The sequence below is a fragment of the Colias philodice genome, chromosome 15 (assembly GCF_061535455.1).
Source record: "Colias philodice isolate Cphi_HAF_F1 chromosome 15, ilColPhil1 Martin Lab GWU primary, whole genome shotgun sequence".
NCBI lineage: Eukaryota > Metazoa > Arthropoda > Insecta > Lepidoptera > Pieridae > Colias > Colias philodice.
In genome coordinates this window covers 1,176,920-1,201,537 of record NC_143100.1, presented here as the reverse complement: position 1 = coordinate 1,201,537, position 24,618 = coordinate 1,176,920, and the positions used below count along the sequence as shown (strand labels likewise).

The following is a 24,618-nucleotide window of genomic DNA, read 5'->3' as shown; positions in this document are numbered from 1 at the left end:
ACTTGTTTCTATTTTGTAATGTTATTATTACAATCTAGTGTGCGACTTAAACGCTCGTGTGTAATTGGCCTTAGCGCTATAAACGACATCACCCTTACTTAGGAAAGTGATTCAGGTGGTCGTTTGGAATCCTTTTTTCGTTTTAACCGTTCTGAGTGAGAATTTATATTGATATTGCCGGTTTAATGTTCCTGGTATTTACTAAATTTTTTCCCATTTTCTTGGAAATTCCGGTAGCTAGGTAATTCGGTTTCGCGGCTATAAAACTTGTTGATCGCTTTTTGTTGTTTGTCCTGAATTTCATGAAATAAATATTTTATTTATGAATGACTACAGGTCATGTACATATACACATAATACCTCAAAGAATTTACTTAGCTTGCTGCTCAAGTATCAGGCGAGCTTCACAAAGTTATATACAAATATCAACGCATCTTTCTATATAAAATATCTAACCTTGTATCGATAAGTTTTTATGTTAAAATTCATCAAATGCATTATGTAACATTCGATAGGTATATCACTTATAGTATGTGACAAAAAATAATCTCCATGTAATTTTCAAAGGCTTTCTTTTTAGAATTTTAACAAAAAGGCTTTCTTATAAATTACCCATACATATAATATTAGGATATCTTTTTGTAGACTTTTAATAAAAGTCTTTGTTATACATTATTATATTCGCAAGATATAATCTCGCTTGAATACCCTTTGAAACTCATTACGCAGTATCTTATGCCGACATCGTGTCTCTCAATAGGCCTCATTTACAAACAACTTTACCAATTTCCTGCAATAATAGCGTCTTTATATTTATGATTAATAGCTTATTTTATATATATATAAGGTATTTTCCCAAGTTTTGGGCGACACAAAACACAATTGAGTTTCTCTGTAAATAAAGTTTTTATTGTAATTAGTTTACATAGTTCACATTTAGTATTCATTAGTTCAATTTCACATTTAGTATTAACACAAGATCGTACCTGTAAATAAAGAAACAACATTTAATGTTTATAATTGTGTCGTTTCTTAATTAAATCACAATAAAGGATCAATAGTAATTTTATCCACAATGACGAGCGCTTTTTGTGAGATCCATAGATTACCTTCAAGTTTTCTTTACCACAGATTAGACTCAAACATAGAATTATAAACTGTTTTGATGTTTCGGTCAGATTGCGCGGGAATTCAAATTAATGAAAAATATATTTTTCATTACATCTCCCTCCCAAAGAGAAAAATAATGAGCTCAACACTCTTCAAGTGCAGTCAGGGGCTGGCGTTAGTTTCGAGATGTGGAAAAAATTTGATTCTGACTTCCTGTGATCCGTGTTTATCCTGTAAATTGACTTTGATATTTTTTCTAAAATTTTGTAGGGCCCAAGTTTTAATACATCAAGCTTCTTCCTATTAAGTCTGTTTCCATTCTCCACAAAAACGGTATCACCAATTTTGAAGTCTATATGTCTGCGATTTTTATCATAAATTGTCTTGTTGTAATCATGTGATCTGATTGTATTTTCAAGAGCTTTTTCCCTGGCCTGGAACAAATTGTATTCTGTCTTCTTTTGCTTCAGCTCATTTGGTAAAATTGTCACATCTGTGCCATAGAGTAGGTATTTTGGAGCATACCCTGTAACAGTGTGTTCTGTTTCGTTGTAATTTTTTACACAGTTGTGGGCTATAGTTGACCAAGCTATTTTTGTTTCACGTTCATTTATCCGGCACCTGATTCTATTGACTAGCGTTTGGTTTAGTCTTTCATTTATGCCATTTGAGAAAGGAGAGTTCACTGCAGTAAAAATTAATGAAATATTCTTTTCATCCAAAAAATTTTTGAACTCCTTTGAATTGATACCTGGGTACTGGTCTGAGAGTATCAATTCAATCTCATCTGTTTCTGCACAGTTGCTTATCAGTTTGATGAAATCATTTGCATTTTGAGTGCTTGATGTTAAAATATATGCATACCTAGTAAAGTGGTCTGATAGCAGGTGTAAGTATCTCTTTGTTGATCTAGAACCTCCAAAACCCCCAATGGTATCAATAGAGCATATCTGAAAAGGTTTTGTAGCAGGACCCAAGTGGGACATCAATCCATATTTATTTTGTCCTCTTGATTTATTTTTTAAACATACTATACAATTTTCACAGATACTTTTTATATTTTTTGACATGTTTTCTGCTGTATACACTGAGCTAATCATTCTTTGCATCTGTTTAATTCCTATGTGACCAAGATCTGTATGGACATTTTTCATAAATTCTAAGCTGAATTTCTCCGATATAATTATTTTCTCTTTTTTGTTTACTTTCTTGTAGTAAACATTGTTCCTTATTTGTAACTTATCTTTTCTGCACTGTATATATTTATTTTTTATTTGATCTTTTAAGATGTCTTCTAGTGTTATTGTGTTAACTATTTTTAACTGTTCATCTTGGTTTTCATTTGCTTCCAACACAGGATTCCTACTGAGGCAGTCCGCTTCCAAATTATCTTTTCCTGGAGCATATTTTATATTAAAATCATACTGTGATAGGTAGTATGTCAAGTCGCCTAATTCTTCATCTGTTCTCGCTTTCAAATTCATATGTTCTAGTGGTTTATGGTCTGAATAAACTGTAAATGATTTTCCTATCAGCCAGTACTGCCAGTATCGCACTGCTTCTTTGATAGCCAAGCACTCTAAATATATCGCTTTTTTTTTCTTTTGGGCTCCATTAAGTTTCTTAGAAAAATAAGCTACTGGTTTTTCTTTTCCATCTAACTGCGTCTGTTTCAAAATAGCTCCAACACCCTGAATAGAAGCATCTGTGTAAATATTAATCGGTAAATCTTTATCAAAAATTTCTAGCACTGGTTGAGAGCATAGGAGACTTTTTATTTTCTCAAATGCTTTCTGACATTCATCAGACCAAATAAATGGTTGATTTTTCCTAAGTAAATTATGCAACGGATCTAATATTATCGCACTTCCTGGTATATATTCATTATAAAAATTGATTTTTCCTAGAAACTGTCTTACATTTTTCTGAGTTTTAGGAGTAGGGAAATTCCTTATCGAAATCAGATTATCTTTCACTGGTTTAATAGAATTATTTTGAATTATATGACCTAGGTATTTTACAGAGTTTGATGCAAATGTACACTTTTTAAATTTTAATCTGAATCCTTCTGTTTTTATGGCTTCAAACAGCTGTGTTAGGTGATGGATATGTTCGTCAAAAGATTTTGAAAATATCAAAATGTCATCTATGTAATTTACAGCAAAATCTGTGAGTCTGTATTTTCTTAGTATGTTACTTAATATCCTTTGGAAAATTGCTGGTGCAGTTTTTAGACCAAACGGGAGACAAGTCCACTGGAAGTGTCCTTCTTGTGTTACAAATCCTGTCTTCTTCCTGTCTTCTATTCTCAAAGGGATAGACCAGAATGCAGAGTTTATGTCAAGTGTTGAATAAAAATTGCAATTTCTTGTCTTAGTTATTAAATCTTCTATTAGCGGAAATGGTTGGGCTTCTGGTACTACAATCTTGTTTAAATCTCTGAAGTCTATACATAGCCTTGATTTTTTATTTTCTTCTTTTTTAAATGCCAATGTGACAGGTGCAGCAAATGGGCTGTAGGATTCTTCTATAAGTGTATTATCCAATAATTTACCTATTTGCTCTTCTATTTCTCTTTTGTCTTCGACAGTGCATCTGTAGGGCCTTTTATTGCAATATGTGTCTACTAACAAATCTATTCTGGCTTCATAGCCGTTAACAGTTCCAACATCATATTTATTCTTTGCAAAAACTGTGTTATATTTATTAATCAATTTATTTATTTCCGCTTTCTGATATTCATTTAAATTGTTAGTATTTATTTCAAAATCCTCTTCTTTTACATTTTCATTAAAATTAATCCTATATTCTTTCTTTATATTTTTGTTTTCTATTATTTCATTAGAAGCTTCTTCCACTTTCTTTTGTTTTTTTCTCTTAGTATTTATTTGTATATTTGTATCAATATCTTCTACTTGTTCTTCATTCAAGTTTAGTTTTTGGGTAATTTTTAAGTCCTCATTTTGTATTAACTTGAACTTCTTTATCATGTCTAATCCAATCAAAAAATCATATTTGAAGTTTTGTTCATCTATAATGTATACTTTGACATTTTCTTCTATTTTAAATATTTTAATTTTTAAGTTTGTCAAACCACTTGCCTTTTTGACACCATTAATTGTTACTAAATTTGCTTTGTTCAAACTGTTTCCTTTGCCTTTTAGTTTTAATAATTTTGAATTAATTAGAGAAACATTTGAACCCGAATCATATATTCCATCAATTGCTAATGTATCATTTATTAACAGTTTGACATTTATTAACGGTGTCACTATTAGTTTTTTTGTTCCGTTTCATGTAATTCTGCTTCTATCACTGAGTTATTTATATGTTTTATGTTTTTCTCTTTTGTTTTATCATCTTCTCTTGTTTTAAACCAACAGGCAGATTCGGGGTGATAGCGAATTCCCTTTTTTAACATTTCACAAATTTTACATGGGGTTTTATCTTCGTTTTTATAGTTGCCTTTTAAGTTTCCATATTTTCTATAGTTAGAATAATTCTTTTTGTTTTCCAAATGTTCAAACTTTCTCAGTTCATTGAAAAGATCTATTGTATCTTTCAATGTTTCCCTATCAATCCTGTTAAGTACATGTTCTGGCAAACCAGCCGCAATAAGGTCTATTAGGGTACCTGAATCCATTGTTTTCCTTATCTCGAGTAAAAGTTTTTCCTTTTTCACTGCATAGTCTAGTAAAGATCCTGATTGATACTTGAACGATAAAGCATACTTGCTAGATGTCCAACCTTTATTGGCATAGGTTTGCAAGAAACTTGATTTCCATTTTGACCATTCGGAGTGTATACTTAACTTTATCATCATGGAAGAATACCAATCAATGCATGATTTTTCTAAAAATAGTCGGAAGATTTCAATTTTTTCTTCATCTTTTATTATATCAAACCTTGTACATTCTTTTTCAAATACATTCATCCACTCATATGCACTTGAGTTTCTTCCGTCAAACTTTTCAATAACAAATCTCTCGGCTAACTTTTTTACGCTTTGTTTTTCTTTGTTTTGTTGATCTTCAACTAATTTTTCTAAAATTTTTATTACAGGATCTTCAGAATACTTTTTACTCTCAAAAGATAATTGTTCTTGGGTACTTTCCTCTAGAAATTGGTCCTGGAAAATCATGTTGCCGTCCTCATCAACATATGTTTTCAAAATATCCTCTGTAGTTTTTATCCAAACATTTCTGGTTTGATATCGTTTTTTTAATGTATTTTTCACAGTGGTGAAGCTTTTCGAGGCTAAGATATGTTTATGAAACGATATTGTTTGATATTCTTCAGGGATTAAGTAGACTCTGTCATCTTGCGTGGCAATTGAGGTTATGGCAATAAAGTTTGACTTTCCATCTGTTGTTGGTTTTACTTGGAACATAAATTTTAATTTTTCCATCTTCTTACAATAAATGTTGTTTTATAAGGTATTTTCCCAAGTTTTGGGCGACACAAAACACAATTGAGTTTCTCTGTAAATAAAGTTTTTATTGTAATTAGTTTACATAGTTCACATTTAGTATTCATTAGTTCAATTTCACATTTAGTATTAACACAAGATCGTACCTGTAAATAAAGAAACAACATTTAATGTTTATAATTGTGTCGTTTCTTAATTAAATCACAATAAAGGATCAATAGTAATTTTATCCACAATGACGAGCGCTTTTTGTGAGATCCATAGATTACCTTCAAGTTTTCTTTACCACAGATTAGACTCAAACATAGAATTATAAACTGTTTTGATGTTTCGGTCAGATTGCGCGGGAATTCAAATTAATGAAAAATATATTTTTCATTACATATATTTTATGAATAAGGGTGAATATTAGTACTATACTAGTATTATACTAGTACTAGTTCAGAGAGCGTACTACAGTATTCAGGAATATATGGACGATAAAAACCCATGGAGGGTTGTCGCGAAAAAACCACAGGACAGTTCTTTGGCATGTTATTATAATATAAAAATTGTAAAATTGTAAAACTGACATGATTTAAAAGAGCAACTATGGAGTTTCTTGCCGGTTCTTCTCCGTAGATACTGCTTTCCGAATCGGTGGTAAATTTTAAAATATGTACCTAATGACGTTTCAAAAGTGCTTCTATAAGAAGTCTAATTGAATAAATAAATGTTTGAGTTTGAGTTTGAGTTTATTGTGATGGTGTTTATATTCTAGTATCAGCGATACAAAAATTTAAGCAAATAGTGTGCAAAGTAATTCAGTTTTTATGAAAAACGTTCTGTTATAGAACGCCTTAGTTGAAGTCGAACGTTAGTTAAGATTACTTAGGCACTAGGTATTTTACGATTTATGAAAGTAATAATTACTTATAAATAAACCAGCAGAAATACATTGTAGAGACGAAAATAGTATACTTCTAAAACTGATGAGAAAAGTTTGCAAGTGCATATATATTTCACTATATCTCCAAAACATTTTTGGAAATAACAAAATTGCCAAGGAAACTTTCACCCCTGTTAACTTGTTTCGAGAATTTAAAAAAAATCCCTCGTTAGTGCACCCTTGGGACACTCGAAGAATTTCTACATTCAGACCACTAAGGAAAGCTTTAGGTTTTCGTAAAATGACGAAGCTAAGCGTAAAGAAGCCCTTTATATACATACCATAGTATTCAAACTCAAACTGAAACATTTATTTATTCAATTAGACTTCTCCTAAAAGCACTTTTGAATCGTCATTACATATTTTTAACATTTACCACCGATTCGGAAAGCAGTGTCTACGGAGAAGAACGGAATTTAATCAATTTAAAGGCAAACATCAAAATATTAACGATATTTTTAATCCCTAAGATTAAACATTGAATTCCTTAACACCAAAACGCATCGTTTACAGTTAAATGTAACCGCATTATTCCCCTTTGCATTTAAATGCGTTTTTAGAATTTAATAACAGTTTAATGAGAAGTTATGGCGCTTGCACGAATTCCGACGTTCCTTCCGCGCGAACTCACAGCATGGCTATTCACTAAAATTAGACGCACCCAGTTATTGGGGTTTGTTTATCAATTCACGAAGGTATGGTTATTGTTAATTTGTTTATCTTTTACTAAGTATCTAATAAGTATATTATTACTAAGTTTGTTTTCTTTGCAAGGAAATAACACAAATTCATAGAGAACTTCGTTATCGTTCAGAATGTTATTACATAATTTAGTAACTTTTTATAAATATTCATGCTCAATACAACTGCATTAACAACAGTAACATATAGTAGTGATAATCCCCTACTTCACGCATGTATCATCTCTCTGAATACAGTCGTTTCTAAAAGAAATCTACACTTTCCAGAGGTCCAGAAAACCCACTGAAATCGAAGAGAATAAAATACTTTGGCATGATAATAACAGACGCTAAACTTCAATCTGCGGTTAACTAATACGACTAATAAAATAGAGCATTAAAGCTAATATAATACGCGAAAATCGTATCAAACAGGATAGTTAACGCTTCAACATCCAAACTGGCTTAAACCGTGAACAACTTGCCTAACTCGATAGTAACTAAACAATCGGTGACGTCGCTCTTTGAGTTTCCTAATACTGGTACTAGTAATAGTACTAGTATATTTCTATTGTAACTAGCCGATGATATACAAGAAACACCTTCATAAAATAATGCTAAATACAAAGAAAAAAAGCTTGTATCGATTTAAACGTATATGAGTAATTGGCCTTATGATATTGCCGTTACATAGCTTAAAAACTATTATTATTAGACTTTATTTTGCGAACTACTCTTTGTAAATCTACGTAATTATATCCTTTTGATCGTGATTAAAATTAGCTACTAGGCACAACTTGGTAAGCCCTCGCAGATCCGAATTGCCGAACTAAAATGAAACGGCTCGCTCCAGCAAAATTACTTCTCAAAGCATAGTCACAGTTTTAGAGCGCAAGTTCTGTACGAAATTGATTATGAAGATATTCAATAGTATCTTCGAGTCGGCAATCATTCAGATTATCGCCGTCCTATGGAATATTCCATTAATTTAATTAATTTCAATATTGTGAGAACTCGGGAGCTATAGAATTGACGTAAATTGAGGATGGAGTTAAGATTATAAACTAAGTGAATTATGATAACGGCCGCCCGCGAATCGGAGTTCTATAAATGTATGTGTGGATTTGGTTTACAATGTGGAACTTTACAGTGCATAGAACTATATTATAATTGGAAAAGACGAAAGTTGTTACGTAGATATGGCACTAGATAGTAAACATGTGAAAAAATAGCCAGTTTTTTTAATGCCGTTGTTATACGAAAAAGATTTTTAGCGATTGCATAGCTTCTATCGCGGGCCTTGAGCGCGGGGACCGAATCCAGAAATTTAGTAACGAAAAACCTCACGCTCCCCTCTCCGACGGGCGCGGAGGTGTGGCTTAAAGGCATAGCATGCAATAGCTTTAACGCGGCAGTCCCCGAGTGCCACACGTCTTTTTTTATTAATATATAAAATGCGGTATACCTAATAGTATGTATATTATCATAATATAGTAGACGACGTGATTTTGTGATTTTGATATCGTTTTTCAACAGGTATTTTCAATATAAACCCTTCAATAGACTAAACAATACATGGAGTGTTTATGTTTATACATTAAAATTAGCTCATAATTTTGTAAAGGGCTGTGAGAGACAGAGGCTGTGCCTAGATGAAATAATAATTTTCAAACTTAAAATATAGGTCATTTCACAATTGAGAAATAGTCGATTGAAACATTATTAAATTGTATTGAAAGTGCTGTCTTTGGTCTATAAAATATTTAGTCACAATCCGTCAAATTGATTTTGTATTTCAACTTTAAGTTCAACTTATACAAAATAATATATTTCAACTGTTATAATATTACACTGCCTATAAAAATCACATTCAAATATAAAGTACAAATATTTCTATTTTTGACACAAAATAAACAAGTTTCGTTTAACTGAATATTTTGGTTAAACTTATTGAATATTTATGACGGATAGCGAGAATTCAGACTCATTTGGTTAATATTTTAAAGTGTCATTATTTATATTTTCAGTGGCAGATTATACATAATTTATTGGTAATTTGTTTGTTGATGATAATGATATTCAATGCAAAAACCTTTGACAGAATCAAAATAACGACCAATAGTTGAAATCTTTTATAAGTTACACTATAGTATTTCTGTTATTATTATTTGTATCATAAATTATTAAACTAATTAATTAATCTGCAAATAAATTGTCGGAATAATTTTACTAATTTAATTTAATCCTACAATTTTTACAAATAATATTACAGCATTTTCTTAAGGAAATATTCGAGAAGGTTCTTTACAAACAATTACAGTTCGTTCTTTCATGTAAAACGAAACGCAAGAAATACTTTTATTTGTACTTGCATTTACCACAACCGAAAAAAAACAAAGTTCATTAAACCCGTCCAAACATTTGGCCCATAAACCATTTGGTACATTTCACAATAGGTTTCACTGTTGCCATGGAAACGATCTGAATCTAGTATAAAGGGAAAAATTGATGACCTAACTGAGGTTCTGTGCTAGTTGCTTTATTTACACGTCACGGGAATGACGTGACGTACCGTGTACAGGTGTGCAGAAATTGATTATTTTTTGCTTTTCGTGTCCATTGGAATGATACGAGGTTAGAAATGTGTGAAGTGGATACAAGTTTTATTCAGAAATTTGCGGTGTTTATGTGTGTGTGATTGAGTAGCATACATACACACTTTATATGATTAAATGAGCTAGCAGGTTAGTTCCGTATTCAATATTGTTTAAGTTAGTGTGATATTATATGAAATATTATTTTAAAAATTAAAAAAAAATTGGTTGTCTGTAAAGTCGGTTTACTGACGATAGTTGAACGTGACAACGTCCGATTGTGCTTCTTTGTCGCTCGTTCCGCGCTCTCGCTCGCACTTCAAGCCTTACATGGAACGCCTCAGAGCGAGGTAACGCCGCATGAGTCATGTTTTTTCGTGCGTGCAGCCGGCGCTATCGAATTATAAGACGTTGTCACGTCAAAATAGAAATAATTACTTACGTTCGTGGTCGGGCCGATCGTATGTAGATCTGAGCATGCCTGTAACAAAAGAAATTACCCTTTAATACCTTTTATAAAATTAAGAATATCTACTTACAACTAAGTCACTGTTTAGTCACAGTTGAATAAAAAATATTCCCAAAATAACTAACCTATAACTATCTATAGCGCGTCAATTAAAAATCTCTAAAACTGAACCTTTTCCCAAATATAGGGCATTGATTTTTAACTCGTTCATTAATTACGTCACAACTCATTCCGAAACCAATTAGTTTGCTTAGCGGGGTGTATCATATTGCGTTGTCATGGCAACCGGTATGGACACGTGCTAATTGCCGAACATTGGAGCTAGCCCGTCGGAACATTTTGTAACGTTTAGCACCTCCTGAGCGTACTGTCGGCTCCAACACATTCTAGACTTGCAATTATTACACTTCGGAATTGGAGTACGCAAGGGTCTTGATTTTGGTTGAGAGTTATTCTGTTATGTAGTGATTTAGTTTATAAATTGATTAATGGTGACGTTAAAAGCTTATAATAATCACAAATGTGTAGACATCGTTTTATAGGAACGTTGTTAGTTAAAAGTAATTTTGTAAGTGTTGAAAGTAAGTATATTACATTTATAAGTTGTTATATAGAAGTTTTAAAAAACAACAACGAATAAACAACCCGCCTGAAAATAAAAATAACGAAATAATTTTTATAAAATAAATATCAAGAAATATAAAATCATAACTTCAAAACGATATTGTACGCGACTGTACTCTCAGTGTACGAGCCAATTGATCGTAATATTTTGTACAAACCAACCGAATGAATGAAACGCAACGTTTGACTTAAAAAAATATAACATAATTCCATTCCGTGAGAACATTTTAAAGCATTTATTTTATATTAAATTTGCTGCATTCAAAGTGGTATTCCAATATAATTTTATTTCATACTAGCTGCGCTCCGCTCCTGTTGGTCTCAGCGTAATGATATAATATAACCTATACTCTTCCTCGATAAATGAGCTAACACCGAAATAATTTTTCAAATCAAACCTGTAGTTCCTGAGATTAGGGCGTTCAAACAAACTAACTCTTCAGCTTTATAATATAAATATAGATAAATATAAATATGTTTGTTTAGATCTGCAGTATTTACGTAGTCTCTTAGAAAAAGCATTTTCTCTGTAGGAGGAGCTGGAGAACTACCTTTTAGCTTTATCTTTTATCTTTTCCGATCTTGGAATTCCGTTGAAACCTCACATCCTATTTTAGGAAAGCAATGCATTTACGACATAGTATTGTGTTGAAACAATGTTTAAAAACACTGTATATGGGTAATCTTTGGAACACTACTAAAATGGTATACGATGCTCAGGAGATTCGAAAAAGGTGGGTAATAAATATAATTTGTAGACGCGTGTTGATTCTTATTCCTTGAAACTTTTATTGTAAATATTAATTTTATACCTTCATTGCTATTTTCGTCGTGTTAAAATGTATAATTAATCGACATTCCTAAAATATTAAGGATTTTTAAAGACTCTTTATTTACCAAACCAACTGCAGTGAAAATCATTACTTCCAAATGCCTGTGTTTATAATTCTTATCATGTACATATATATATAATTTCTATACCACAGAACAGCATGGCAACATGAAATATTTTTTGTTATTATTTGCAAAGTAAACATACGTCTATAAGGAAGCCCCGAGGCTGCTCCCGGATTGTTAGGCTGTATTTATTCAGAATCGGATAAACTTCCAATAAAAACATCTGAAACCAAGTTTCAGTGCTATTTTTACTATAAACATACCGTATTTTGTTTAGCGACTTTTTCATGTAATCCCAAATTGGATTTGGGAGGAATCAAAACGGCCGAGCTGTTAAAAAATACTTGTACTATTTATTTGTATTCGAAATAAGATATCGTGTTACTATAAACTTGTAGAAGAAATGTGAACTCAGATAAAATTACAGATACTATGTATTTATTATTTACAAAAGGTCACTTACATAGTGTATAGAAATATTTCTATTAAGGCAATTGAATAGAAATATTACATTTTACTATTCACATTTAAATAATTGAAAATCTGAATTTTGAAGTTATATTATCTCCATTTAATTCAATATACGAAACCTTATACACGTAACATAGCAGAGTACACTCCATTCTTCAGACGTTAACTTTCGTTAAATAAAATATATCTGTATAATATTGTCATTTAAGTAATTGAATGCAAATGTAGAATGGCCGGTCTATGCGGTCGTGTCAGGTTTTATTCACAAAGCGATACAAATGGTGAAATAAATGGGTCAGGCGCGGACAATAAGAGACCTTTGGAGGTCTGTCGCGTATTCCACTTTAATTTATAGCCGCTTAATCGTATGTATGTTGTATGGTTAATGTATAGGCGTTTGGTTGTGTCGTGTAACGAATTTGATACTGATTTTTTATGCTTAGTACATATTAAGGCTTGCAGCACAAGTTAATGTTTATTGGTGGGTTTTGATCATGTAATAATAAACATGCATTTGAAAGCTTTATAATTTTAAAATGTTGTGTTCTATTTTAGTTAACTTTAAATATGCTAGACTTATCACTATGAGCTGCCAATCATATTTTATTTATTTATTTATCATTCAAATTCAAATTCAAATGATTTATTGTTATTCACAGGTTAAACAGGGTTATTACTTATTACATTGTATGAGGTGATCCGCTGTGATCTGCTATGTGGCGTATAATTTTTAAAAATGTTTTACATATATAATTATCATTATATATTATCATTAATTAATATTAAATACGAACATACTTGGCCAAAGTGGAGTAGATAGTACGATAGTAGGATGTAGTGTGGATAGTAGAACTAAACCAATCAATTGTACTAATTTTTACTATAAATTCAAGTTGGGAGAATTTAGGCTCATTCTTATTAACTTACATATAAAATAAAAAAGCATTTCATTCATAATAAAATATAGCTAAACACAAAGTCGAGCGCGCACAACACCAGCCGCGTCCGGTAATAAATAACGCTGCGACAAAACGTCGTGAGTCAAAGTCGTGAGACGCGCACGTGTCGTGCCACGTCACGATATCGGCGCAATGGATACGTGATTGGAAAAAATGGACAATGCATTGTGTATTGTATGGGGCCTTAATATTTGATAAATAAACTGGCTGTGCCCCGCGGTTTTACTCGCAGTGCTCCGCTCCTGTTGGTCTCATCGTGATTATATTATATAGCCAGCCTTCTTCGATAAACGAGCTATCCAACACTGAAATAATTTTTCAAATCGGACCAGTAGTTCCTGGGATTAGCGCGACAAACAAACTCTTCAGCTTTATAATATTAAATCATAGATAATAATATTTCGAATTTGCATTTTAAGAGTATTTTTAATTAGTAAAGGATACCGTAAATGATTTTATTAATGACAAGCGGTCCGCCCCGGCTTCGCCCGTGGTACATGTTTACGTTTTCTCTACATAAGAACCATCCTCGTACTTCAAGGAATATAATAAAAAAAGAATTATCGAAATCGGTTCAGCCGTTCTCGAGTTATGCGCTTACCAACACATTTTGCGATTCATTTTTATATATAAGATTAAGATAATATTAGGAATTATTTTATAATTATAAAATCACTGATTCCTTTTTTTCTATAAGGAGATTGCACTACTCTTAAAGGAACCCATTAAACATCTTACATGGTAGTTTCTATACAACTACTTCTTATGTATAGGAAGATTTTATAAATAAAATAGACTGACAAAACCACGGGTCAAACTAGTTAATATTAACGATATAATCACATGCGTGGGTGCTGCCCACCTCGTTGCCAAGTATTCCAACCGCTTTGGATTAAATAATAAATCCATTTTATGTAATATTTGTTCTTATTTTCGTATTATTTAGGTCATAATCTTAAGTTGAATCAAATCTGTTAAGACCTTTTTGGAGAGACAATGTCTTTACCGTTATTAGGAACTAGGTTTCCGCCCGCGGCTTCGCCCGCGCAGTCAAAGAAAAACCCGCATAGTTTCCGTTCCCGTGGGATTTCCGGGATTGCGTCATTTTCCCGGGATAAAAAGTAGCCTATGTTCTTTCTCGGGTATCAAAATATCTCCATACCAAATTTCATGAAAATTGGTTCAGTAGTTTAGGCGTGATTGAGTAACAGACAGACAGACAGAGTTACTTTCGCATTTATAATATTAGTATGGATAGAAAACCAAGTTCTTACAGTATACATTCGCTCACTTATTTAATTGAATAAAATATATTATTTTAAAAAAATCTCACAAAACAAATGTTGACATCCGAATTAAAGAAAGCACATAAACGTGCATCAAATTTCGACCTTACGACCTCAACAACAAAATTCATTATCCAAATCACAACTCAAGGACACATGACAACTGTACTTGCAATATTGATTACGCAAGTAATAAAATGCCACTGCTGTATATAGTAACAAGTCCTGGACCTTGTACGCATCCTTGTAAGGTCCCGACCACCCATCGTACGGTTATGTCATGTTTTTTTCATTCGGTCGACGACTTGGTAGCGGTTAAGTGTTGTATGTTTTTGTTGTTTTGATTTATTTGGGTATTAATTATTTTAATATGCTCTGGTACGAATTTAAGTGTTTAGATTTGTTAAAAGTTTCATCGATGTGGTATGAAGTGGAAAACACAGGAGAGACTCAGAATGACAAGATAATTCACAAGGTCAAATTTCAACGACCTATTGACATACCTACAATAATAAACTTGCTATTAACACAATTGTTATTAAATGTATATATTTCTAACTAGCTTTCCGCCCGCGGCTTCGCCTGCGCAGTCAAAGAGAAACCCGCATAGTTCCCGTTCCCGTGGGATTTCCGGGATAAAACCTATCCTATATCCCGGGGTAAAAAGTAGCCTATGTCCTTTCTCGGGTATCAAAATATCTCTATAACAAATTTCATGCAAATTGGTTCAGTAGTTAAGGCGTGATTGAGTAACAGACAGACAGACAGAGTTACTTTCGCATTTATAATATTAGTATGGATTAATGTTTCTTTTCATTAAAATGATCTCCAATACAAAATTGCATCAAATAAACATTTTATAATCAACCAAACATACGGACAAACGCACAAACGATCAATTAAACCAACGCACATTCAATTTATCATCAATTAGAATATTGAAAACTCCCATCTATAATGCAATAAACTTTTTAATTAACTATTCCTCCATTACTATAATGCAAGTCAATATTAATCACAGGTATCCATTACATGTACAAATGGCCCACGAGTCTTATGCAAGACTTTTTATTTAATTGGACAAGCGGCCTTTTGGAGTTTCTTTGTAAATGCCGTATTATAGAGATTTATTTTGATGGTATTGAATTGTGTTATGAATGTAAGACGAAATTTAATTTTACTTTTATTAATATTCTAAACTACACATTTAAATAATATTTAATGTTAAAATTTTGTAAATGTTTAATCCGATTATAGAACTAGTGTCTTACTACACTGCAGCTACTACTAGCAGCTATTAAAATGTTAAAGGCAATTAACTTAGCAGATCTTATTAAATATATTTTTTAAATATTTTGCAACACGTCGAATATGACCAACATAGTCAAACAAACAATATCTCAAACAACTGCACACAATCGATACATCACTTTCGAATCAACGCCTTATTCAACGTCAGGATTAAAAAGTTGCGTCACGAAAATTGCAACAAAATTATCCGCAAAATAAATCTTGAGTACTGCAATTAACTTCGCATCATATAATAAAGGGTTTTCGATAGCTATACATGGTTCTGGCCATAACCAGGTACATATTTGGTTATTGTGATTAAAAGTTGTTTGTTCTGACAAAAAGGGTTTTTTATTATGCAACACCGTGTAATGCGATTCATGGGACGTGATGCTTTTTGGGAATATTGGAAAGATTTTACTTATTTTTTTGTGTTTTTTATATAAGAAGAAAATAATATTTGTATGTGATGGGTTTTATCATAGTTCAATCTATTAGAGGAGATTGAGCAGTTTATATTTTCGTATTAGAGCTAGCGCGCACGAGCAACTTTGTCTCCGCAACTATTTTGTCTCCGCAACTAATTTGTCTCTCCACCCATGGTGTAGTATGAAAGTGCGCGCACGTAGCGACGCAACTCCCCATACAATTGATGGGAGAGACAAAATAGTTGCGGAGACAAAGTTGCTCGTGCGCGCTAGCTCTTACACTTCAATTTTAGATGTCAAATTGTTTAATAGAATACTCAAAAGTAGTCATAGACCTTCTAGTTACCTTTTCGTGAAAATATTGAATCATTAAAACCACAGATTAACCCTAAAACGCTGATGTATGTAAAAGCAATCAGCCGGGCCGTTTCGTCCATCGCCTCGCTAGATCACCGTGATACCACGCGTCAATCCCAATGATATACGACTCTGTCGGCACGTACATTTTTTGCAACACCATAAACTTGCCTGCAAATAAAAGAGGTTTACGCAAAAGGATATTGCCTCAAAAGATTACGATCTTATTGGACCCTCCGTAGTTTTCGTTTACTTGCATGTAAGATGTAAAACGTTTTAAAATTTCATCACATTACTAGCATTAGTTTTTCATAGCCGTGTCGTGTATAGCTTTAAAGTTAAGTACATACTTTTACTTTACAATTTAATTTGTCCTAACAAGGGACATGTTTGTATGTTAACTAGAACATAAATCTATTCAAAACAAAACATACTTAATATCCATTAACTCACTGAGATGTCAACGATAAAACAATTCAAAAGCAACGAACAAAATTAAAGCGAGTATTAAAATATTCACACTATAAATAGCTGGTACTGTTGTAGATTTAACAGATACGAGGTACAATTGTAGCGAGGTATACAGAGGTAGAATGGCACTCACAATCCGTATAAGGCCTGGGCTTGCTTCCATACGGGGCTAGAATGGCCGTACTTACCAAATAAGAGCACGCTCGGACAGCCTGCAGCGAACGGGTTGGTTTCGAAATGCGAAAGTCGATGTTTGTTTTTGTTAAAGTTTATAGTAAAAATACGATTATGGTAAATTTATTTTTGCCGTCAGCTAGTCTGAAGTGCTAACTATTTTGCGGAATAAAATAAATTGCCGGCGTGTCACTTCGCGCTGTATTTCGAAATAAAAATACGATTTTATTTTATACGCAATGTTGGGAATTATTCAGAAAAATACCTATGCTAGTAAAAGTAAACATTAAATTATTACTTTAATATAGAGTAGGCGTTGGTGTGTAGGTATATGTAGACTATACATAACAAGTGATAACTGATAAAAAACAACCGACTTCAAACTTGCACTTGCAACATTTACAAATACAGACAAAAATGCTTATAAAATGAAAACTACTGGGCCTATCCGAATAAAATTTTTATGGGACCAATTCGACACCATCCCGCATCGAACAAAAAAAGAATCACGTAAATCGGTTCAGAAACCTCGGAGTAATCGGTGTACATACATAAAAAAAAACATACCGGCCGAATTCCGCAAAACAATCAATACAACCTAAAAGCTCTTATCTACTACTGTACTTCTAGTTTGAATGGAACACAAAATTACAAAAATTGAATACACGTTTGAACTTATACAAAAGGTATTTCGTAACGCCTGGTGCATACTCACGGATTACGGAATAAGTTAAGCATTTTTTCAGGCGTGCCTCGGAGCGCGTAAGTCATTTATCACCGTCAGGCGTCAGTGTGCCCCCGGCTTTGCTTAGGCCCTGATAACAGCTAAGTGAAACGAAAATACGTTTTATAAATTACACTTGTGGTATTTAGCGGTATTTGTTTAGAGGCATTCTGTGTTTTGATGTTTTTGTTTTAATTTAGGTATTGAAAAGTTCTTAGATCATTGACGGCATATGAGTGATTTAAGGAAAGCATGGAGTATGTTAATTTTGAATTTCTTCGTACATGTAGGACTCAAAGAAAAGCATTCTGTTCCATATTGTTTAACCAAAATAATTATCAACATAATCAAAGTAATATATTAGTCCACTTGCTAGGTTCACGTAGTAGCATTTTAAAATACTTATAACAAAATCTCTACTATGAAATACCACACAGGCTATCACTTCACAACGTCCTTTACAAAACCACCGCCCAGTTTCAAGCAGTACAGATAAAAAAGTCCCCATTTCTACAAATTAAAGTAATGTAAAGTAAAGCCGGCAAATACAGCATTGATATTAGAAGCAACATTGCGCAATGAGTCTCGAGTCTGCGTCTGATCGCTTATCGGCTCCCCAGTGTCTTTCAGCCGTATTCCAACTGGAATCAATCGTGAAATAGTGATGGGACGTTATCGATGTTGTGGAATCACGTTAAAGAACTTGTGAGTCAAAAAAATTGCATGTATGCATTATTCTTAAAGAATCATGAGTCGTAACATGTGAAGTTACCTCTTCTTATTACTACATAATTTAAAACAAAGAAACTTTCTCTGTCCCTATGTCTCTATGTATGCTTAAATCTTAAAAAGTGGGATTGATTTTGATGCGGTTTTTTTAAAGATAAAGTTATGCAAGAGGAAGGTTTTAGTATAAAATTTATTAGGTTTTAAACAAAGCGGGCGAAGCCGCGAGCGGAAACCTAGTTACTTTATAAACTAAGTAATTATTGAGAGAAGTAGTTTCTTGTGTTTCTTAAATTCTGCCCACTTATTAATTAGATAATCTTCGAAGTATTTCCACAATTTATTAATATTCTGTAAGCGTTGCTTTATCATCCTGATTACGCAATAATAGCAGAACGTTCATTATACAATATACCTATGTGTTGAGAATTTTAAACATCGTATTGTTTTCCAACTTTTAAACTTTTTTATAAAACGATATATTATATAATATAGTATTCTTTCACAGATAAATTACAGTATTGATTTTAAAGTCTTAATAACTTTACATAATTACGATTGCAGTTCACTCGGAAAAACCGTAATAAATCATCGATAATCGACTGCGTGTGACAACCCTATTTGCGATTACGCTAGTGTGGGGCGATGGAATACTGACGATTGCATTACCATCTCAAACGTGACGCCGGGGCGCAAAACTTGTGAATTTTTAATTCAAAGCCTAAATACGTCGCATTTCAACCTCATTATTTCCACGCATATTGACGATAATTTTAATCCGGTAAGGCGTTTGATGTTGGATTTTTCGGTCTGACAGTTGTATAAGTTCGAGATCTCTACTGTTTGGACAGCCTTGTTTTACTTTATTTATTCAGAGTGTAAGTATTTAGCAAAATACGAGTCAATAAATGAAATAAATTTCTTATGTATTTCACTCAGATAAAACACAGAAAAACTTATTATAATTTGCCTATGATAAAGTAAACAGGATGTTCCAATTCAGGCCATTTTAATAAATCCGCGCAAACTTGTCGTGCCATCATTTTGGGCACATCTAACGATGTTATAGACAGAAACGACAATTCCTTTTGATCAATCCCGCAATCGTCTCAGAGTACGGCTTATCCGATTTAATTCCGTCGAAATATTGTAATTACACGCTCAAAGTATAAGAAAGTCACGGCAATATAGACTTAGGACGTAAGAAATAGGAGCGGATTTCGTTCAAATAAGATTAAGTATGTATGATCAGATGGTGACTGTTCAGGCCTCTTTGGACTCATATTTTAATATTGCGGAGGGCGTTTTGCTAGATTAAATCCGAATTGAAGAATTCGGCTGTGGAGTGACTGATGATTAGACGTGTGCTTGATAGCTGGATATTGGAAATATATTTTTATTTTACACCCGTATCCGTTATTGTACTGGTTCTATGCATGTGGTTGTCATTAGATCGGATTATTGCGTATTTTTTTATAGATGTAAAGTACAAATAGGGAGGAAGATGAAAAAGCAAAGAAAAAAGAATTTTTAAAACCTTTACAAAATTCTTAAGTTCAAACCTCGAGTTGTAATGAGAGCTCGTTACAACGAGGTTTGAAAAATTATGCCTTATTTTGGGCTATTCATGTAACGTTAGCAAAATAACTGAGCCCTGTAAAAGGCATAAACAAGATATTTTGCATGCAAGATACAGTTCTCACATTTTGTACAACTAAATTTAATTATGCTTGTATTTTTCAAGGATCTGGCCAGTGCTTCTGATCTCTCTTGCTTTTGTTTATAATAAAGTAGACCTTATTTTTAGAGTACTAAACTATAAGTGTAAAATTTTTACCAAGCTACGACCCCACCAGTAATTTCATAGTAAAAAAAATATTTTTTATAATTACATTTAACCGCTACCACTCATCACTTACAGTCAAGAGTTATTAAGGCGTCGGAAACGCTCCTGATATTCAAGGACCTTAAGATTTGCTAATTACGGCCGCTGTTAAAATTAACCGTCCTCGCTCTCATAAAAACCTCCGTCTTATAAGCCATTGTTTTAAGAACATACCCTTTTGAAATTCTTAATTATTACGAAAATTCTGGACGAGGTTTCGCTTTAGGTTTTCCGATTTTACATATGTTTGCGGAGTATATTATGATGTAAGTAATTTCAGTAAGGATAGAAAATATTCTTGACATGTTGTTTTTAGTATCGTGGTCTGCATTTATTGCAAACTTAACGCTTGATGCATTTTTTGTAATTCTTGTGTTCAATCGAGGATAACATGAGTGTACACATTGAAAACACATAAAATTTAAATCAAAATGAATAGTTTTTTTATTGCCTTAACTAAACCCATAGAGCACAGAAAAAACAGACGAACCTCAAACTTGTTCACGATAAAGCGTCACAAATCTAAGAGACAATTTTAATTGCTTTCCATCCACGCATTGTGCATTAACTTGTCACGAAGACACTGACTTGCTTATAAACTTAAATTAAGGCAGGAGATAAATGGGATCTGTCAATATCTTACCATTAATGATTTCCAAAGCGTTTGAGGGTTTTATTTAACGCTGAGTCAGTACTGCACTTAATATTATAGTCTGGTGTAGGATTGAAATGTAATTTTCTTGTAGAGGGATGGATGTAATGGACGACTGCGAATAATTTTCTTCGCTTACGCTTTTAAATAGATACTTAGTTTGTACTTAAGTTTTATGACGGTGCGTGAATAGACAGCTTTATTTAATATAGAGCGGTTTATGGATGTTTCATATTTACGCGGAGTGAGAAGGGTATTTCGATTTGTGCTTTGATATACGTTTACATATTGGATGATTTATAGTATTTTATAGAAGTAATGATATGACTTCAGATGAATCTTTGTTTATTATATTATGTATTATCGTATATTGAAGATCTTCTATTCATATATCATACGTACACAAAATTGGCATTATTAAATTACATAATGTCCTGCCTTGAACTTTTAGGTGAACAAAGTAGTAGGTATATAGGCTTTTAATACTGAACTTAATATGTATTAAAAACTTAATTATATATAGGTAAAATGTAAGTAAACGTTAACCACTCGACAATTATTCAGTATTAATAGTTGGATGGCTAAGTCTGGAGAGGAAGGCGTCGATCGTCTCTAGCACAGGTATGTTCCTAGTTGAGGCGATCGTCGTGTCTAATTTGTTTTGTATTTATGTATTGTTTCGAAATAAACGATTTTTATTTTTTTTTATTAGTTATGATTATAACTATTAACTACTATAATCCCCTGAATGTAACTAAAATACGAAAATGTAATTTCAAAACCTAAAATACCAAAAGAGGTCGTATTCGTTTAAGGTATTAAGGTTAGACCTAGAAAAAAGTAATGGCTCTTTCTACCTTGTCAGGCCACTTAAGCACTTAACCACGTTAGTGATAAAAATATATTTATTTAAGGCGTCGTTTTTTATTATTTTTGTGGTTAATTCTTTATTACTTTAACACTGGCCGCTGTTTGAAAATGTTTATTTTATTTAGTGTCGCTATAAAAAGTAACAAAGTTTGTTTGTACAAAGCTTCTTTGCAGGTTTAGTAATAATCGACTTTGCGAATATAATTTTAGTATTCGCATTAGGTTCGTAACGGCATTTTCATGTATCTTGAAATATTTCTAAACTTTGTATTAGAGAAAAGGGATTTTCACACAACAAACAAATGTCACCGCAAATTATCCTTGGAGTTTATGAAAATCCTGTAAAAGAAAGATGTACCAATTTATTGTGAAGTGAAATTTAAGCAGTTTATAATATCGTGTGCCTTTTGCCATAGTTACAGCCAAACATGGAAACAAACAAATTGACTGGTGTGAAAAATAATGAAGGTAAAATGAAAGCAATTAAAAGTGCAAGGAAACGTTTCCACCACAACCCTCGGTGCCTGGCACCGTCTCCCCTCAGGCTAATAACCTTGCTTAAGTGGTATTGAAAAAAATAGATAAGAGCAATTTCGTATATTGAGTTTTTAATGGCTTTTCGGTTTTAGTTTCAAATGCACTGATGTAACTGTGACGTTTGGTTCTTTCGTTTTGTGTAGGTAACTGTTTAAATGATATCGTTTCGATAAATATATGATCGACGGTGATAAATTATAATGTATCAAGTTAAATATGTTCGTACGAATATTATAATTCACAAAATTATTTAATACATATTTTGTTGAAATGTCAACTTTTAACAGTAAATCAAATAAAATAACACATTTTATCAAAATAACTTATCAAGTAAACATCTCACCTTTACAATTTATCATTCCACGAACGCTGAATAAAACATTCGGAAATAAACACATTTCCTTGACAATTAAGTGGTGAAAAGATTGAAATAAAAGCGTCAAGCGAAGACAGGGCGCGAATCGATACCTTCAGCTATGAATATTGTATTCAACGGAACGTTTGTAACGCTGAAAAAACACTTAAAAATACGTGTTATTTTGTTATTTCTGTAATATCTGTGGCGCATACGTGTGATCGAACAGCTGTTGGTTATTTAACCCGGATTATGTATGAAATACAGTTGAAACGCGCCATTTTTGTAGAAATAAAGAAATCGAGGCAGTCTGCGAGCTGCTCTCAGGATTTAAATCTGACGGCGAATATTTTGGTTGGTACGTGTTTGTAATTATGCTACTAATATTATAAATGCAAAAGTTTGTAAGGATGGATCGATTGTTACTCTTTCACGAAAAATCTACTAAACGGATTTAGACGAAACTTTAAAGTAATATAGGTTCCACATTAGAATAACAAATGAGCTATAGAATATAGCTATAGCTATTTAAACAAGAATATTCTATTTTTGGTGTGTTTGTTTGTAACAATTTAATTAGATTTAAAATATGCTATTTTCCATCAACTAAATATCGTTAAATTCACCTCTATATTCCACAACATAATTAGCATTACACACAGGAAGGGCTATCTTGACCTACACAGCGCTATAGCAAGATTAAAGGCCTAGAGTAGCTCCAGCCAATAATTCCAATTACGTGTAGACCGACGTAATAAGTCAGCGGATGCATTGTCCATTAATTGTGGTAGTAGCTTACTATAGTACGATACGAATTTTGCTTGAATTGTCGTGTTAGACCGGGAGATACTGACACAAAATTTCGAGTCATTTGTAATAGGATGGCGGTTCTACAGGGTTCTTAGTACGCAATGACAAAAAGAAAAATGATGGTGTGAACGCTGGTACCGGCGGCTTAGTCGCGTGGGCGTTAGTCGAACTCGTCGGAAAATAGCGAAAGTCAAACGATTTGTAACAGTATGGCACTTATTTTTCCTGTAAGTTTGAGGATCAACGAATATAAATACAAAATTTCAAAGATCTAGGTGTTGGAAATCTTCACTTATATAAATTAATAATAAATTTATTTTTCAAGTATGACAGCACTTTTTCCCCCTACTAGAAGTATGGCAAATATAATAATGGTCACATTTTATCAAATACTCTCCAAAAAGCCAAATGCAATACTGGTACAAAAAGATAGGCGAAATAAAAAAATTTTGCAGATTTTCGGCGGTATGGCGACCATTTGGAATCGTCCGAAAAGTATGGCATGGCGATTTTCGTAAATGGCTGCACGACGATGGTTACCTGTGCAAAAGTTAGCTTGGTACAAATGGTTGAATAATTGTTTTTTTTTAATCAACACATTCGCGTCGGTATGGCGGGCTGTAAGTCATACCGGAAAAGTATGGCATGACACTACCGCCTACTTCTTTTTTATGGGCTATCGGTAAATTCTAAAATTTTTGTGTTACAAATCGTTTGACTTTCGCTATTTTTCCGACGAGTTCGACTAACGCCCACGCGACTAACCCACCGGTACCAGCGTTCACACCATCATTTTTCTTTTTGTCATTGCGTACTAAGACCCCTGTAGAACCGCCATCCTGTTACAAATGACTCGAAATTTTGTGTCAGTATCTCCCGGTCTATGTATAGA

General features: G+C 32.8%; 2 protein-coding genes across 4 annotated transcripts in view; both read right to left on the bottom strand.

The window, feature by feature from the left end:
* Positions 1-24,618, bottom strand: part of Ten-m (teneurin transmembrane protein Ten-m) — a 210,721-nt gene that overhangs the window by 63,888 nt on the left and 122,215 nt on the right. For all 3 annotated transcript variants that reach the window (XM_089704261.1, XM_089704264.1, XM_089704263.1), the window contains one exon: positions 10,184-10,222. In XM_089704261.1, coding sequence (XP_089560387.1) covers positions 10,184-10,222 — 39 coding nt within the window. The remainder of the gene's footprint in view (positions 1-10,183; positions 10,223-24,618) is intronic.
* LOC149482016 (uncharacterized) lies at positions 4,385-5,928 on the bottom strand. The gene is made up of 2 exons (XM_089704419.1): positions 5,686-5,928; positions 4,385-5,591 (listed from the first exon to the last, which is right to left on the bottom strand). Exon 2 carries the CDS (start codon positions 5,516-5,518, stop codon positions 4,385-4,387), a length of 1,134 nt encoding a protein of 377 aa, XP_089560545.1. The 5' UTR covers positions 5,519-5,591; positions 5,686-5,928.

What these genes read in the sequence shown, in the direction of transcription:
- LOC149482016 (XM_089704419.1), bottom strand. Translation starts at nt 5,518, where the DNA reads ATGGAAAAATTAAAATTTATGTTCCAAGTAAAACCAACAACAGATGGA.